The following is a 17633-nucleotide window of genomic DNA, read 5'->3' on the forward strand; positions in this document are numbered from 1 at the left end:
ATCAATCAAGTTGGGGATGGGGGAAGAGAGAAAGAGAAGGTGCACATACTTACATGCACACATGGAGGCCAGAGGAAGCCTTCAGGTGTCCCGCTTTATCTCTGTCTTTGAGACAATGTCTGTCACATGAACCTGAAGCCAGTGAATCTGACTGCCACCAAGGGCCTCACGGCAATGGGGAGTCACACCCAGCTTTTTATGTGGGTGCTGGGGATGGAGACCCAGGCCCTCACACTTATATAGCAAGTGCATTTACCCACTGAGCCATTTTCCCAGATGACGAGCTAATATTCTAAATAATTATAAGACAAATAAGGGTAGAACTGTAACTCAGTGTTCGAGTGCTTACCCAGCATACACAAAGCCTGGGTCCTATCCCCAGCACCAAATAAAGCTGACAGGATTGTACACAGCTGCAGTCCCAGTTGGAGGGGGCAGGAGAATCATAAGTTCAAGGCCATTCTGAGATACACAGGGAGTTTAAGACCAGCCTGGAATACTGAAAAATTCAAATTGAACTACACTGAACTAATATACTTCAAATTCTAAAAAAAAAATCAAGTGCATACCTAAGTGCGTATGGAATTGGCATTGTCGGAGAGTACAGCATAAGAGAAGGAAGCACACGGATTAAACTACCTGCACACGCCTACATATCCAAAGCACAAAAACACTAGCAAAAAAATAACAATTGTACTTGAAATCATAACATTAGTGTTACTGTCCTGACCAAACACTATAAAACAGCAAAATTCTATCACATTAGGAACCAAGATTTCCAGCTTAAAAAAAAAGAAAAAAGAAAAAGCCAACTAAGGTAAAACTATAAATGCCTCCACAAGCAGGTGACATATTCTTAAATAGATGTTCTCTGGCTCTGTCAATCAAAAAGACTGGAGATGATAAGCAACCAGAGCCCAAGGAGAGCCCCTGCCAGAATCCTTAGAGAGACAGCCAGAGACAAGACATCCAAGCCGGAAACCACTGTCATATCACACAGCAAGATGCAAAGACCACAAGAGTCAAGACGGAGAGGCCCAGGAGGCGACTCGAAGCCTTTGGAAAAGAAGCTGTTCTGGGCTGTGCTGACTCACAGCGCCAAATCAGAAAGCGCACACGTAAGAATACTCAAAGAGACGGTCTTTGGAGACTGCTAAGCAACCAACTCATTATTCTGCAGACCAGTAAACAAATGTACAAAGCATTTGCCCTGCCTTTTCTCTGGTAAAATGCGCAGATCGCTCCTCAGACGTCTTCCCAACAGAGGGATCCCGAGCAATAAAGATAAATGACAAGATTCTGATGCCAGCAGAGCCCAGCATAGACAAACCCCACCCAAAGCTGCTGGGGCCTCAGTAAAACTGGATGCTCTGCGTGCCCACCAGAGCTCCGCACATCAGAGGGGAGGCAGGTGAGGGATGCACATTGTCCATTCTCCTGGGAGGAAGCCATTCCCTGGTGGACTTTACCCTCCCCCAAGCCGCCAAACTGGGATCTAGTAAACCTGTAAGCACACATTCCAAGAAACACACATCTGTTAAAAGATGCTGTGTCAGCCAAATCCAGCGGCCGGGGGGGGGGGGGGGGGATACAAAGAACTCTGAATTCTCTGCTCAAAAACCCATTTTGAAGCTGGAAAAGGATGCAGAGGGACACGAGTGCTGAGCAGGTGAACAGACCTTCAACCTGAGGTAGAAGGTGTAGTTAGATCCCGGGTCAAATAATCTACCAAAGCCCTGGACAAGACAATGAGGAAACTGTGAACCTGACAGGAAATCAAGAACAGGAAGGGCCGGCAAGACAGCAATGGCACCTGCAGCCAACCCTAATGATTTGAGTTCAATCCCCAGGAACCACATGGGAGAAGTAGAGACTGGGCTCCGGCAAGTCGTATCATGGCCTCCACATGCAGTCCCCTATTAGATGTAAGTACAGGCACGCACTATACAAACACATGGTAAAAAGGCCTGCGCTGCTGGTTTCGTGATGTAGTGAAACAGCAAGTAACTAACCGATAACCTGAGTGTCCTTGATGTACTTGAGCCAAATGAAACTAGCTGTGTGTGTGCAACCACTGGTGACAGGTACAGAGAGGCTTCAGTAATTCTGCAAAGTTCACGTTTGAAGGTTTTCATTAGACACACATGCCCCCAAGCCTCCATCACTCTGGCTAACTCTCAGTGCCCGTTTTCAGTTCCTCATCACAGCTAGTGCCCAGGGAGTCTTTTTAGAGCATGGTTTTGTTTCTGCAGTCAGGGTGTGTCTCTGTGACAACTACGGAACACGCCACAGCTCTCTGAAGCTGGATGCTGGATTCTATCTACTGAGCTGTACAGACTTCTGGACCTGTCTCCTCTGGTGCTTAGAGGGTCTAAGTTCCAAGATCAGCCACCATCTGCCTGTGTGCTCATGTCAAAGTGGAGTTTGCAACCTACGTGAGTCCAGAGCAAAGATTCCAGTCAGAGCCACAACTGTCAACAAGTGAAACTAACTCCCATGGCTCACTGAAGTTCCAGAGGTGAGAGTTTGCAAAGAGAAGAAAAGAGGAATTCACCATGGGACCTGTGTGTCTGGGCTAAGATCTGGAAGACAGAAAAACAGACTGAAGGGAAGAAAGGGGCTTTGACCACGAACTCAGGGCAGCTCTGAGGTGCAGCACTTTCTCCGCACAGAGCATTGGGCCTTTCAGCAGCAAGGCAGCTGCCTCCAACCGCTAAACCACACTATCAAAGGTAAACTACTCAGGAAAGGGCCTTTTAAAACTAAGAGACACCTGGCAATTTTACTCAAAAGTTTATCACAAGAAAATATTAAGGAGCCAGAGAGACAGCTCTGGGTTAAGCACTTGCGGAGCAAGCACTGGGTCCCCAGCACACAGGCCAAAGCCAGGCCTGGAGTGCACCTGTAACCCCAGTGCTAGGCAGGGAGACAGAGACAGGAGGACTCTGGGAACATGCTGACCAGTCAGGTGACCAAACCAAAACAGCAAACACTATATTCATTAAGAGACTCTCTCAAAAAAATTACTAAGGTATAAAGCAGTAGAGGCCTTCCTGCCTTTTCCTGGGGAGATGGAAACAAACATCTGCTCATCTCAAATAGGGCAGTGAGGACAGACCAAAGATATGACTCTGTCAAAGCCACACTTGGGGAAGCAATGGGCTTATTACAGTGACGTACAAAAGCATGAGTGAAGAATTACTCACAGGAACAAACTCAGTATCACCAAAACACCCACCCAGACTGAGTGTGGGCTTAAAAAAGTAGTTACTTTTGCAACTCAACAGGCTGGAGGGTCACCTCTCCTCAACTATCCTTACCACTTATATAACCTTGGGAAGAGAGGAACCTTGTAAGTCTAGTCTATTTCAGGGACTTCCTGAGACTTGTAAGTTGTTAGCTTCTGAGTCAGAACCAGCCTATCTCCAGGATGAAAGATTTAAATACCAGGAAATTGCTACAAAATATCCTCACCTGTGCATGCACAAGTAAGCACACCAAACACACATGTGCATACAACACATGCACACATACATAAGAAAATAAGCATGTCTATGCAAAGCCACACGAACAAAGTTAAGTCAGCCACACAGAAAACTACTAAATAGAGACTACTCTGTTTCAGCTAAACACCATGAAAAACACATCCCTGACCCCATTTACAAAGGGGCTGTGAGGTCCTAGACTTCATCTGACCATGACATGGCACCCCAACACCATCCCCTGACAGAGCAGTATCAATAAAGACTCATGGAAAGCTGGAGCTCCCATCACAACTCTGCAAAACCAGAAACTCTTCTCCAGCAGGTCCCCTTCCCCAGGTGGATCCCCCTTCCCAGCCTTGCTGTCAGAGAATACCTATGGGGGTCTGCAGTTTGCTCACATGCAGCAGTAGTAACCTTCCCCCCTTTCCCTGTACTTGTCACGAGAAGAGGCAGAGCAGGAAGCCCACATCTTCATCCCCTTCTATCAGTGATGAAAGTACTATTCCCAGACACCAGCAACAGTGTATAAAGTTTCCAGGGCCCAGCTGCCCACCTGCCAGCCAGGTGCCCATCATGGAACGCAAGGTAGAACAGTCAGAACCCCCTATGAACAGTGCCATGGGGGCTCACTCATCCTTCAACTTCTGTATCAAAGAACTCAACAAGGAACCTGGACACCTGCCCAAACCAGCAGTAGGGAGACAATCCCTCCTTCCTCATGCCAGTGTGGTGACAGCCTACAAAAGTAGGAAATTTAACTATCATCAAGCCTTATGACACACCACTCAAGATGTTGTCTGCATGTTGAGTTATAATTTTCAAGATTAAAGCACCTTGGTTGTGAGTCAGCACCATTGAGGGCGATGGTGACAACCCCCCCCCCCAACTATATACTCAGGATGCATTTTAGCCCTGAGCTGTGCACTCAGGATGCACTTCTGCCAGAGCTGTGCACTCAGGATGCACTTCAGCCCCAAGCTGGGCACTCAGGATGCATTTCTGCATGATGAGAGGGGATGGTTCTGTTGGTAAAGCATTTGCCAGGGAACTTAAGACCTGCAGTTCAGTCACCAGAACCTGCATGAAGGTGAGGACCAGCTACACGAAGCCATGGCACGTGTGCTCACACAATCACATACACTCAGTAATAACCTTTAAAGAAAAGAAAGGGCCAGTCCTGCCTTAGCCACAGCACTTTTAACTCATCTGATCTCACAAGCCAAGCAGAGTTGATAAGTGTGATGGTGCACACTTAGGTGGGAGAAAGAACCAATATAAATTAAAAGTGAACAAGCATCCCTCTGTTATCTGGAGATGATATGTCTGGAGAGCTCCCCAACCTAGGTGCAAAATGGAGGACTCCCTCTCCCAGCAGGGCTCCCTCTACTCTACCTGATCTGGGGAGTCCGGCCCCCACACTCCCCCTGAGGAATATCATGTTATCCTTGGTGAAATTCTCTGAGCTACAGGTTCACCTTTCTAGGAGGCCTCTCCATGCAAATGAGGTGTCTGCAGAACCTCTGCATGCAAATGAGGTGTCTGCAAAAAAATCCTCTGCATGCAAATGAGGTGTCTGCAGAACCTCTCCATGTAAATGAGGTGTCTGCAGAGCCTTAAACCTCAGCCAATGAAACTTCACCCTAAGAAGACCCCTTCCCACTTTCCAAGGTTTATATAGCCCTTCATCGAAATGAAGAGCACAAGCTGTTCTGCTGACTATCATCTAAGACAGCTGTAACACTGAAATCTCCCCAGGAGAACTCTTCCTCCCTGCATTCACTGCCCTACCAGGATCCTGCTGACCCACCCAATCTGGACTCATCTGAGTGCAAACACACTGAGGGGAGGCACTGACTGTGAGACTCAGCCTGTCTCCATCCTTCCCCAATGGAGTACAGCTGCAGGTGGACACACCAAGGGAAGAAACTAGAAACAGAATCACAGTATCTAATGTTTATGACTTTGTAAAATATAATATAAAAATAAAAGTATATCAAAAGTTTAAAAGAATTCTGTCAAAATTCTCCACCTTTCTACCACAACTCACTGAGTAAAGCTTCCTAAGGGTGATTGGTTTTGGTCTTTCTTTAATTCATTCTTTCTTCTTTCTTTTTAACATTTATTTTTCTCTCATATATTACATCCTGACCACAGTTCATCCTCTCTTCCTCTCGTCCCAATCCCTCCCTCCTCCCTCCCTTCTCTCTCAGATCCTCTCCTCACTTCCCTTCAGCAAAGGGCAGGCCTCCATGGATATCAAGCAAACAGAGATATCAAGCAAAGCAAGTTGCAGTAAGGCCAGGCACCTCCACTCTTATTAGGGCTAGATGAGCCAACCCAGTAGGAGGAAAAGTATCCCACGTCCCACCAGCAGGCAAAAGAGTCAGAGATGGCCCCACTCCCACTGGAAAGGGTCCCACAAGAAAACCAAGCTATATAACCGTAAGGGTGACTTTTCTGTACAATGATGGTAGAATTTAATAGCTTGGAAAACTTGATAGTGAATATAGACACACGGATTACTGAACAATCCTTGCTTGCAGCCACAGCCATCTGAGTAACATCACACTGGAGTGAAGACAAAGTGCTGTGCTCGGCATTTAGACTTTCATTTATTTTTTTAACTGTTGCCTCAAAAGTCTGGGATTGCCTGGGGGACAGGCCTTTGGGAACATGGGGTGGGGTGGGTTGGTGTAGTTTGGTGGTACATCTGATTGTGGTAACTGAGGTGGAAGGACCTGCCCACTGTGGATGTCGCCATCCCCCTGGCTAGGATCCTGGTCTGTACAGGTCAAGAAAGGAGCAGCCTGTGGTCATGCTTTACAGAATTCTGATTTGAGAGCAGGGGTGCTGCCCAGGTCGGGGGGCGTGCCCAGTATGTGAGAGCACCTGGATCCATTGTTAGTGCAAAGCGGATGACGAATGAAGTGGAGGCTCTGATTTTAAAGTGTGCCTTGCTACCATGGCAGGTGCATAGAGTGCTGCGCAGAGAGTTCTCTTGGAAGAGTCCCAGCAGACCAGAAAAGCTGGAAACACATCTAACTTTGATCAAACTATTGTGACCCTTAAGATGTCACTTAAACAGTTTGTGTCATATACAAACTATGTACAAACACTGTCTTTTTCTAAGTGTTGGCGCATCACATAGTGTTAGGCTTCTGAACCATTAGGTTCAAATCGCTCAGCAGAAGCAACATTCACATGTGGGCGTTGAAGCAGCAGGGGAGCAGGAGGCCTGAGGGGCGGCATTCCCACTGTGGCCTCAGTCACGGAGGTGGTGGAAGAACATTCTTCAGTGGGGGAAAGAATTAACACTCGGAGAAATGATGACACAGAGACCCAGCCACCGTGCAGACCAGAAACTACCAGGAATCAGATAAAGGCCATCAAGAGCCCAGAGAGACGAAGGAAGAAGATGCAAGAGGTGACAGGAGTTAGACCAGATTTAGGCCAGGGGAGGAATGGACATGAGTCACAGGAACCAGGGAAAGGGAGCCCCTCCTCTGAGGAAGACAAAGCACAGTGGGAAGCAGCCAAGCTGCAAAGACGCAGCAGAAGGAAGATCAGCAAGGAGAAAGTCTCACAGGCCATACTGCTTCTCCTCACCACACGAAGACAGCAGAAGCCACATGCTGGTGCGCGTCACCAAAGGCCACTTCTTGCTTCTTCCGGGGAATGTTCTGTGGTACATACGGGATTCTGACAAAGGTTAAAAGGCCTCCTTGGGCCTGCAGAGATGACATTCTATGGAGCATGTACCACTGTAGGGGGAGGAGTCATACCTTCTCTTGGATCAGCCGCTGGAGATGAATCCCACAAGACAGCATGGCTGTGAACAGGGTCAGCATATACTGCTGCACTTTGCAGATGGCTGAGGCCAGGGAGCTGATGACAGCATTGAGACCCACCTTCTCGATGACATTCTGGAAGGCAGTGGGAGACTGCCGTGTGATTCTGCACAGGGCCTGTGGAAACAGGAACACAGATCCTTCACAGACTCTGAGGGTAATGGGAACCCCTAACACCTATACACACCCTACGCCTCTGCTCAACACCCACACACGCCCCACACCTCTGCTCAACAGAGAGGGCACAAACCTGCTGCTTTGTCACTTGTTTTAAAGCCATAGACTCAGACGTTTCCAATTAACTTAAGATAAAAATCCAGCTGCTAATACTACTGAGGAAAAGGGGCTAGAGAGGTGTCTCAATGCTCCTGCAGAGTGCTCTGGTTTGATTCCCAGCACCCACATGGTGACTCATAACTATAACTCTGGTTTCAGTGATCCAGCCCTGTGGTGGTTTGAATATGCTTGGCCCATGGGAAGTGGCACTATTAGGAGGTGTGGCCTTGTTGGTGGAAGTGTCTCACTGTGCAGGCAAGGCTTTAAGGTAATATATACGCTAATGTATGAAATGGAGAGTCCCTTCTGGCTGTCTTTGGATGCAGATGAAGGATTCTCAGCTGCTGCAGCACCATGTCTGCCTGGACGCTGCCATGCTTCCTGCCCTGACAATAGTGGCCTAAACCTCTGAACCTGTAAGCCAGCCCAAATTAAATAATTAGAAGTTGTCCTTTCTAAGAGTTCCTTTGGGACATCCACATCAATCATGGTGTCTCTTCACAGCAGTGAAACCCTGACTAAGACAAACACCTCTTTCTGGCCTCCACAGGCACTGCACACACATGGCACATTTACTTACCGGACAAGCAAACAGACACACACATAAAACTTGAAATACAAAGAATGAACGATGTTTTCAAACATTTGGAGGTACAATAATAATAATTACATTGATGGGCTAACAACTCACAAATTTTTACAGAACAAGCTTATTACTCCAATGTAAGTAACATAAAATACTATCAAGCCCCTTCATGTTGAAAAAGACTTATAGATACTTTAACATTTAATGCTATCAATTGAAAATAAGTCTAATCTTGCCTCTGCTCTACAACCTGGGGCTCGCATGGTCTTCGTTTTAACTAGAGGCAGCTTGCTGAATGCACACACTTTTCAGTGTGCACAGGACACTGTCTCAGGATATCTGAAAATCACTCAATGCTCTGACAAGCGTTCCTGTCTCATAGATGACAGGCTACAGCCTAGAGCGTTCAGGAAGCTCTCACAGACGTCAGCCCTAGAGCGTGGCTCAGAGATCTCCCTCCACTGATGCACGGCTCATAATTACCGTCACTCAGCTGACTCATACCTGTGACCAATTAATAATGAGACTAAGGAGAAGGCAGGTGAGTCGTCAGACACACACCAAGAGACCGAGGGGTTGGGGGAGACAGTGGGGAGGAGGGCGTCCTGGACATTGCTGAGATTTGGAAATCTCAGCAAAATAAAGTCTTTTCCTTCTCCAAGGGTGAGCGGCTCTTAAGGCTGCTCCTGTTGAAGTGAAAGAAAAACAGGCACCAGCGGGTGTGAAGTGAAGGGAAATGGTGTGAATTGGAGTGAACACCAGTGGTGTGAACTGGAAGAATTTGACTCCCTATAACGTCATTTCCAATCTTTACAATCTTAACCTTGGTTAGGAAGAGAAAGGCAAACAAAACCCCATCATTAACCAAGGAATGCTCTTGGGAAAGAGAGGCCATGCCAAGCCTCTGACCACTGCCACTCAAATGTGTGGAGTAAATGACACTGTCCTCATTTTCAGTTATATATAACTGAATATATATATATGCATATATATATATAACTGAATAGATATATAACTGAATAGATATATATAACTGAATATATATATATATATATATATACATGTATATCCTAGACTGTTTAAGTATATGGAAGTAAACTTTTTTTAGAAAAATGTACCTGAGAAATACTTTGTCATTTCTGCAGCTAATGAATAAGTAAAATTGCTGAGAGCGTGAACGTGCCCTTCGACCTGCCACTGCTCAGAGCATTTTATCTCTTCCATTCACTCCCCAGCTCGACTCCCCACAGACAAGATGCTGACTCCCTAGCAGAAGGCCATGACACAACCTCTGCTCCAAGCCCTGCTGGGGCTGGCGTTCTCCAAGAGCCTCAGTGCCCAGGATGCTGGTTCTCAGTGGGGGGCAGTGCTTCCTGGGAAAGCCAAGTGGGCTGGCCAGGAAATACAGGCTAGAAAGGAGGAGCTTATGCCCCAATAGCTCTCTACAGAAGTGGCTTCGTGAAGAGCAGACATGCAGACTGGGGACTTTCTAGAGTGTCAGCATTTGCTTTTTGGAAAATTAATTAAAGATTCCTTAAACCCTGGCTACAAGGATCTAAGAATAAAAGAAACATTCCACTGTCTTAGTTTCCATTGCTGTGAAGAGACACCATGACCAAGGCAACGCTTACAAAGGAAAACGTTTAGTTAGGGCTGGCTTACACACCTCCTCCAATAAGGCCACACCTCCTAATAGGGCCACTTCCTATGGACCAAGCATATTCAAACTGCCACAGCTACATTTGGAGAAGTGCAGAGTCAAGCATTTGCGTGAGTTTCCCAAGAAGGAACCAGAAGACTCAGAGGCAAAAGGGCTCTAACAGAAGCCACTCAGCAGCCTCTCTCACTGGGATAACGGTGTAAGGAGAGGTAAGCACAACAAGCAGGGGAGCCAGGCCAGCTGCTGGCACTGCCTCCATTTTCCTCTTGGCAGCTGAGGACTGAGGGTGACAGGAGATGAGAGGCTTCAGGCTGGAAGGTGAGGTGTAAAGCCAACCCCAAAGGTGGTATGAGAAGTGAGGTGTGAAACCCTCCCAGGGTGGTGTGAGAAGTGAGGTGTGAAACCCTCCCAGGGTGGTGTGAGAGGAACTAAGAAACACAGTGTAAGCACCCTACAACCAGGAATATAGAGACAATGACAGGAGGAAGCGTCCCATTTGTCCAACAGACTAATGACATGCCTTCACACACCATTGACCTTTATACCCAGCCATGATAACCATGCGTGAAAAGTAGCGGGCTGCCCATCAGCACCAAGTGAGCCACAGACCTACAGAGGCCTGAACATTAAAGTGGCTTCATCTCACATAGGATGCAACCATTTAGCACAGAGTATGAATGCCCAGACTAATAAGATATACTCTCTGCCTGAAGGTCCAGGCCTGGGAGCTCAGGGGTCAGGAAGCTGAGGCAGGAGTTCAGATACTAAAGATCTGTGTGGGTTACAGGAGCTCAGGACCAGCCTGGACAACTTAGTCTAACAGAAAAGGAAGGAAGGAAGGAAGGAAGGAAGGAAGGAAGGAAGGAAGGAAGGAAGGAAGGAAGGACAGACAGACAAACAACCTTCCTGAAGGGAAAAGGGGGGCTGTGGATACTGCTCAGTGGTAGAACACTTCCTGGCATGTGAGGCCCTGGGCTCTCCCCCCGTGGCAGAGAGGAGAGAAGGGGATGTCAAGATGGCACCACAGGCTTTAAGGCAGTGGCTGCCAAGCTGATAACCTGGGTTTGACCCCTGACCCCTGGGATGCAGGTGGTGGAAGGAGAGAAGGGACTCCTCCAGGTTGCCCTCTGACCTCTACCACACGCTGTGATCTTGTGAGTACGCATTCCCCAGGACCCACCGGCTGTGAACTCTCACACTCAGCTCCACATAGTTTTAGTCAGTGATGAATGCCGCATCCCACGCAGTTCCTCACTCTCCCAGGCCCATTTCGGAACTCTGCTGTGGTACAGCTCCTGAGATATCCCTCCCATCGACATCTCTATCCTTTTCATTAAACTGACCCTCATTCAGGGGCACTTCCTCAAACACAGTGCTCAAGTCCCTGGCTCCTTCCTCCCGAGATTTAACACTCACCGAGATCGCGGTTATCCGAAGGGCATCCACAGTGGAGTGTCTGAAGAGGTGCCACAGGACAGGCCCAATCTCCCCAGTTGTGAAGCCCTGCGCCTGGGCAGAAAATGTTGTGCAAACATTCTCAATAATCTTCGCAGCCATGTGATTGACAACCCGTTCCTCCTGGAGAACGAACAAAACGCAGGGAGACTCAAAAGGTGCCGCTTCCCCAAGTCAAGGTTCCTCCGTGTGAGGAACATGTGTGTGTGGTCTCTTCGTAGCCACTGGGGATAATGTTCTGGCTGTTATGGGGCCGATACAAAGGGCCAGCAGTCTCTTCACCAGCGAGCAGGGAAAACACAACCCTTTGTACTAAACAGGAAGCAGAGCACAACTTCACCTGTTTTAAATAAAATCAAAATGGGAAAATGATCCAGAAAGTAACTAATGTAAGCAACATGCGCACAGTGTGAAACCAGACATAACTTTTAAACTATGGAGAGCTATCAGAGCGACCCCAGCTCGGCCTGGCTAAGGATGATCTGGGCAGCAACAGCTGCAACACAGAGCCACTCAAACACAGGACCGAGACTCCCGAGAAAGACATGACCTCAGGGGTGACCAAATCACCCACGGGCTAAAGCAAACTTCAACACTTTCAAACGTCAAACTGCTTTCAGCAAGCACAAATGTTCTTGAGGAGGGCTGGAGGGACGGCTCAGTGGTAAGGGTGCTTTCTGCCGATCCCAAAGGCCTGTTTGGTCCACAGGACCTACATGATAGAAGGAGAGAACCACAAATTGTCTTCTGGCCTCTGAGTGCACACCATAGCGCATGTGTGCCCATATGTGCATGTGCACGTGCGTGCATGCGTGTGTGCGTGCCCACACACACACAGTGAGTGAATGAATGCAAAGCTTCAAGTGCTTAAATGCTACGCAAACTTTCAGCAGTGGATGATACAGAAAGTTCATTGTCTCTGACGCCTCATCAACCATTCCCTGGCAGACAGGAGAGCACAGCTCTACAGCGGAAAACTCAAGGCTGGGGAAGGAACCTGGTGAGGTGCTTGTCTTGCAAGGAAGAGGACTGAGCTTGATTCTCAGAACCCACATAAGAAGACTCAGGCAGGTAGTGGAGGCTTAGTAATCGCACTGCTGGGGAGGCAGAATAGGTGGGTCCCCGAGGCCAGCTCTCCAGCCATCACGCCTGTGAGGCAAGTTTCAGGCTTGAAAAGTGTGTGTGCGTGTGTGTGTGTGTGTGTGTGTGTGTGTGTGTGTGTGTGTGTCCCTGTCCATCCCCAAGAAAGACAGCTAAGGTTGTCCTTTAGCCTACACACACACTTGAAAGTAATTTTAAAAAATTAAAAACCAATATGGCCGGGGCTGGGGATTTAGCTCAGTGGTAGAGCGCTTACCTAGGAAGCGCAAGGCCCTGGGTTCGGTCCCCAGCTCCGAAAAAAAGAACCAAAAAAGAAAAAAAAAAAAAACCAATATGGCCACAAAGATTATGAGACTATGTTCTAGTCATCTTTAATGGAACATCACAAATCAATTCTGCTGAAAAAGTGAACAAAACAATAGCTAGGAAAGGCCTTTGTGAGTGATGCATTAGTGAGGACACCAGCATTACACTGAGTGATGATTCCTTAGCCAGCAGACCAGCATCACACTGAAGCGAAGCCCCATGGGTCCAGTATCTTGGAGGATCTTTCATTGAGAGTTTGTATCCCATTCAATATAAGGAAAAACTGATGCAACAGAGATGCAACTGTGGCAGTGATAAAGTAAACATATCTGTCAGAATTATTCACTCCTTACTTAAAATACGAATAGACTCAAAATAGCATAAAACCCTCAGGATGTAACAAATGTGGAAGGTCTCCAGCTGGGATTCATAACATGAAACATTCATACAAGAGAATATGGCAGGCAGCAGGTGGGAAGTGTCTCCCCTGGAGCTCTCCCCCTTTAGGACTACTGAGAACTCACACTGGAAATAAATTTGAAATACACTGAATGTGGGACATGCTGCCACTAGCACACCCATGTTAGGGACCCCAGGGAAGGCACGCTGGGACTCCATGTTAGGGACCACGGGGAAGGCACGCTGGGACTCCATGTTAGGGACCCCAGGGAAGGCACGCTGGGACTCCATGTTAGGGACCCCAGGGGAAGGCACGCTGGGACTCCATGTTAGGGACCACGGGGAAGGCACGCTGGGACTCCATGTTAGGGACCTCAGGGGAAGGCGTGCTGGGACCCCATGTTAGGGACCCCAGGGAAGGCACGCTGGGACTCCATGTTAGGGACCTCAGGGAAGGCACGCTGGGACTCCATGTTAGGGACCTCAGGGAAGGCACGCTGGGACTCCATGTTAGGGACCACGGGGAAGGCACGCTGGGACTCCATGTTAGGGACCACGGGGAAGGCACGCTGGGACTCCATGTTAGGGACCCCAGGGAAGGCACGCTGGGACTCCATGTTAGGGACCACGGGGAAGGCACGCTGGGACTCCATGTTAGGGACCCCGGGGAAGGCACGCTGGGACTCCATGTTAGGGACCTCAGGGAAGGCACGCTGGGACTCCATGTTAGGGACCCCGGGGAAGGCACGCTGGGACTCCATGTTAGGGACCTCAGGGAAGGCACGCTGGGACTCCATGTTAGGGACCCCGGGGAAGGCACGCTGGGACTCCATGTTAGGGACCCCGGGGAAGGCACGCTGGGACTCCATGTTAGGGACCACGGGGAAGGCACGCTGGGACTCCATGTTAGGGACCACGGGGAAGGCACGCTGGGACTCCATGTTAGGGACCCCAGGGAAGGCACGCTGGGACTCCATGTTAGGGACCACGGGGAAGGCACGCTGGGACTCCATGTTAGGGACCACGGGGAAGGCACGCTGGGACTCCATGTTAGGGACCCCAGGGAAGGCACGCTGGGACTCCATGTTAGGGACCCCAGGGAAGGCACGCTGGGACTCCATGTTAGGGACCTCAGGGAAGGCGTGCTGGGACTCCATGTTAGGGACCTCAGGGAAGGCACGCTGGGACTCCATGTTAGGGACCACGGGGAAGGCGTGCTGGGACTCCATGTTAGGGACCCCAGGGGAAGGCACGCTGGGACTCCATGTTAGGGACCCCAGGGAAGGCACGCTGGGACACCATGTTAGGGACCTCAGGGGAAGGCGTGCTGGGACTCCATGTTAGGGACCACGGGGAAGGCGTGCTGGGACCCCATGTTAGGGACCTCAGGGGAAGGCGTGCTGGGACTCCATGTTAGGGACCTCAGGGAAGGCACGCTGGGACCCCATGTTAGGGACCACGGGGAAGGCACGCTGGGACTCCATGTTAGGGACCCCAGGGGAAGGCGTGCTGGGACTCCATGTTAGGGACCACGGGGAAGGCACGCTGGGACTCCATGTTAGGGACCTCAGGGAAGGCACGCTGGGACTCCATGTTAGGGACCTCAGGGGAAGGCGTGCTGGGACTCCATGTTAGGGACCTCAGGGAAGGCACGCTGGGACTCCATGTTAGGGACCTCAGGGAAGGCACGCTGGGACTCCATGTTAGGGACCCCAGGGAAGGCACGCTGGGACTCCATGTTAGGGACCTCAGGGAAGGCACGCTGGGACTCCATGTTAGGGACCTCAGGGAAGGCACGCTGGGACTCCATGTTAGGGACCACGGGGAAGGCACGCTGGGACACCATGTTAGGGACCTCAGGGAAGGCACGCTGGGACTCCATGTTAGGGACCACGGGGAAGGCACGCTGGGACTCCATGTTAGGGACCACGGGGAAGGCACGCTGGGACTCCATGTTAGGGACCACGGGGAAGGCACGCTGGGACTCCATGTTAGGGACCCCAGGGGAAGGCACGCTGGGACTACATGTTAGGGACCCCGGGGAAGGCGTGCTGGGACTCCATGTTAGGGACCACGGGGAAGGCACGCTGGGACTCCATGTTAGGGACCCCAGGGAAGGCGTGCTGGGACTCCATGTTAGGGACCCCAGGGAAGGCACGCTGGGACTCCATGTTAGGGACCCCAGGGAAGGCACGCTGGGACTCCATGTTAGGGACCCCAGGGGAAGGCACGCTGGGACTCCATGTTAGGGACCTCAGGGAAGGCACGCTGGGACTCCATGTTAGGGACCCCAGGGAAGGCACGCTGGGACTCCATGTTAGGGACCCCAGGGGAAGGCACGCTGGGACTCCATGTTAGGGACCACGGGGAAGGCACGCTGGGACTCCATGTTAGGGACCTCAGGGAAGGCACGCTGGGACTCCATGTTAGGGACCTCGGGGAAGGCGTGCTGGGACTCCATGTTAGGGACCTCAGGGAAGGCGTGCTGGGACTCCATGTTAGGGACCACGGGGAAGGCACGCTGGGACTCCATGTTAGGGACCTCAGGGAAGGCACGCTGGGACTCCATGTTAGGGACCTCAGGGAAGGCACGCTGGGACTCCATGTTAGGGACCCCAGGGAAGGCACGCTGGGACTCCATGTTAGGGACCTCAGGGAAGGCGTGCTGGGACTCCATGTTAGGGACCACGGGGAAGGCACGCTGGGACTCCATGTTAGGGACCTCAGGGAAGGCACGCTGGGACTCCATGTTAGGGACCTCAGGGGAAGGCGTGCTGGGACCCCATGTTAGGGACCCCAGGGAAGGCACGCTGGGACTCCATGTTAGGGACCCCAGGGAAGGCACGCTGGGACTCCATGTTAGGGACCTCAGGGAAGGCACGCTGGGACTCCATGTTAGGGACCCCGGGGAAGGCACGCTGGGACTCCATGTTAGGGACCACGGGGAAGGCACGCTGGGACTCCATGTTAGGGACCTCAGGGAAGGCACGCTGGGACTCCATGTTAGGGACCTCAGGGAAGGCACGCTGGGACTCCATGTTAGGGACCTCAGGGAAGGCACGCTGGGACTCCATGTTAGGGACCTCAGGGGAAGGCACGCTGGGACTCCATGTTAGGGACCTCAGGGAAGGCGTGCTGGGACTCCATGTTAGGGACCTCAGGGAAGGCACGCTGGGACTCCATGTTAGGGACCCCGGGGAAGGCACGCTGGGACTCCATGTTAGGGACCCCAGGGGAAGGCGTGCTGGGACTCCATGTTAGGGACCTCAGGGAAGGCACGCTGGGACTCCATGTTAGGGACCCCGGGGAAGGCACGCTGGGACTCCATGTTAGGGACCCCGGGGAAGGCACGCTGGGACTCCATGTTAGGGACCACGGGGAAGGCACGCTGGGACTCCATGTTAGGGACCACGGGGAAGGCACGCTGGGACTACATGTTAGGGACCCCAGGGAAGGCACGCTGGGACTCCATGTTAGGGACCTCAGGGAAGGCACGCTGGGACTCCATGTTAGGGACCCCGGGGAAGGCACGCTGGGACTCCATGTTAGGGACCCCAGGGGAAGGCACGCTGGGACTCCATGTTAGGGACCTCAGGGAAGGCACGCTGGGACTCCATGTTAGGGACCCCAGGGAAGGCACGCTGGGACTCCATGTTAGGGACCCCAGGGGAAGGCACGCTGGGACTCCATGTTAGGGACCTCAGGGAAGGCGTGCTGGGACTCCATGTTAGGGACCACGGGGAAGGCGTGCTGGGACTCCATGTTAGGGACCTCAGGGAAGGCGTGCTGGGACTCCATGTTAGGGACCACGGGGAAGGCGTGCTGGGACCCCATGTTAGGGACCTCAGGGAAGGCACGCTGGGACTCCATGTTAGGGACCCCGGGGAAGGCACGCTGGGACTCCATGTTAGGGACCTCAGGGGAAGGCGTGCTGGGACTCCATGTTAGGGACCACGGGGAAGGCACGCTGGGACTCCATGTTAGGGACCCCAGGGAAGGCACGCTGGGACTCCATGTTAGGGACCACGGGGGAAGGCACGCTGGGACTCCATGTTAGGGACCCCGGGGAAGGCACGCTGGGACTCCATGTTAGGGACCCCAGGGAAGGCACGCTGGGACTCCATGTTAGGGACCCCAGGGGAAGGCACGCTGGGACTCCATGTTAGGGACCCCAGGGGAAGGCGTGCTGGGACTCCATGTTAGGGACCTCAGGGAAGGCACGCTGGGACTCCATGTTAGGGACCTCAGGGAAGGCACGCTGGGACTCCATGTTAGGGACCACGGGGAAGGCGTGCTGGGACCCCATGTTAGGGACCACGGGGAAGGCACGCTGGGACCCCATGTTAGGGACCACGGGGAAGGCACGCTGGGACTCCATGTTAGGGACCCCAGGGAAGGCACGCTGGGACTCCATGTTAGGGACCCCAGGGAAGGCACGCTGGGACTCCATGTTAGGGACCCCAGGGGAAGGCACGCTGGGACTACATGTTAGGGACCTCAGGGAAGGCGTGCTGGGA

At 51.5% G+C, this 17633-nt stretch overlaps 1 protein-coding gene across 7 annotated transcripts in view; it reads right to left on the reverse strand.

The window, feature by feature from the left end:
* Window positions 1-17633, reverse strand: part of Ulk4 (unc-51 like kinase 4) — a 305588-nt gene that overhangs the window by 230569 nt on the left and 57386 nt on the right. For all 7 annotated transcript variants that reach the window (XM_087563005.1, XM_087563004.1, XM_087563001.1 and 4 more), the window contains 2 exon segments: window positions 11272-11433; window positions 7268-7450 (listed from right to left, as the gene is read on the reverse strand). In XM_087563005.1, the coding sequence (XP_087419131.1) occupies window positions 7268-7450; window positions 11272-11433 (345 nt within the window).

Source organism: Rattus norvegicus, chromosome 8, assembly GCF_021556685.1.
Source record: "Rattus norvegicus strain SHRSP/BbbUtx chromosome 8, alternate assembly SHRSP_T2T, whole genome shotgun sequence".
In the NCBI taxonomy this organism is placed as follows: Eukaryota; Metazoa; Chordata; class Mammalia; order Rodentia; family Muridae; genus Rattus; species Rattus norvegicus.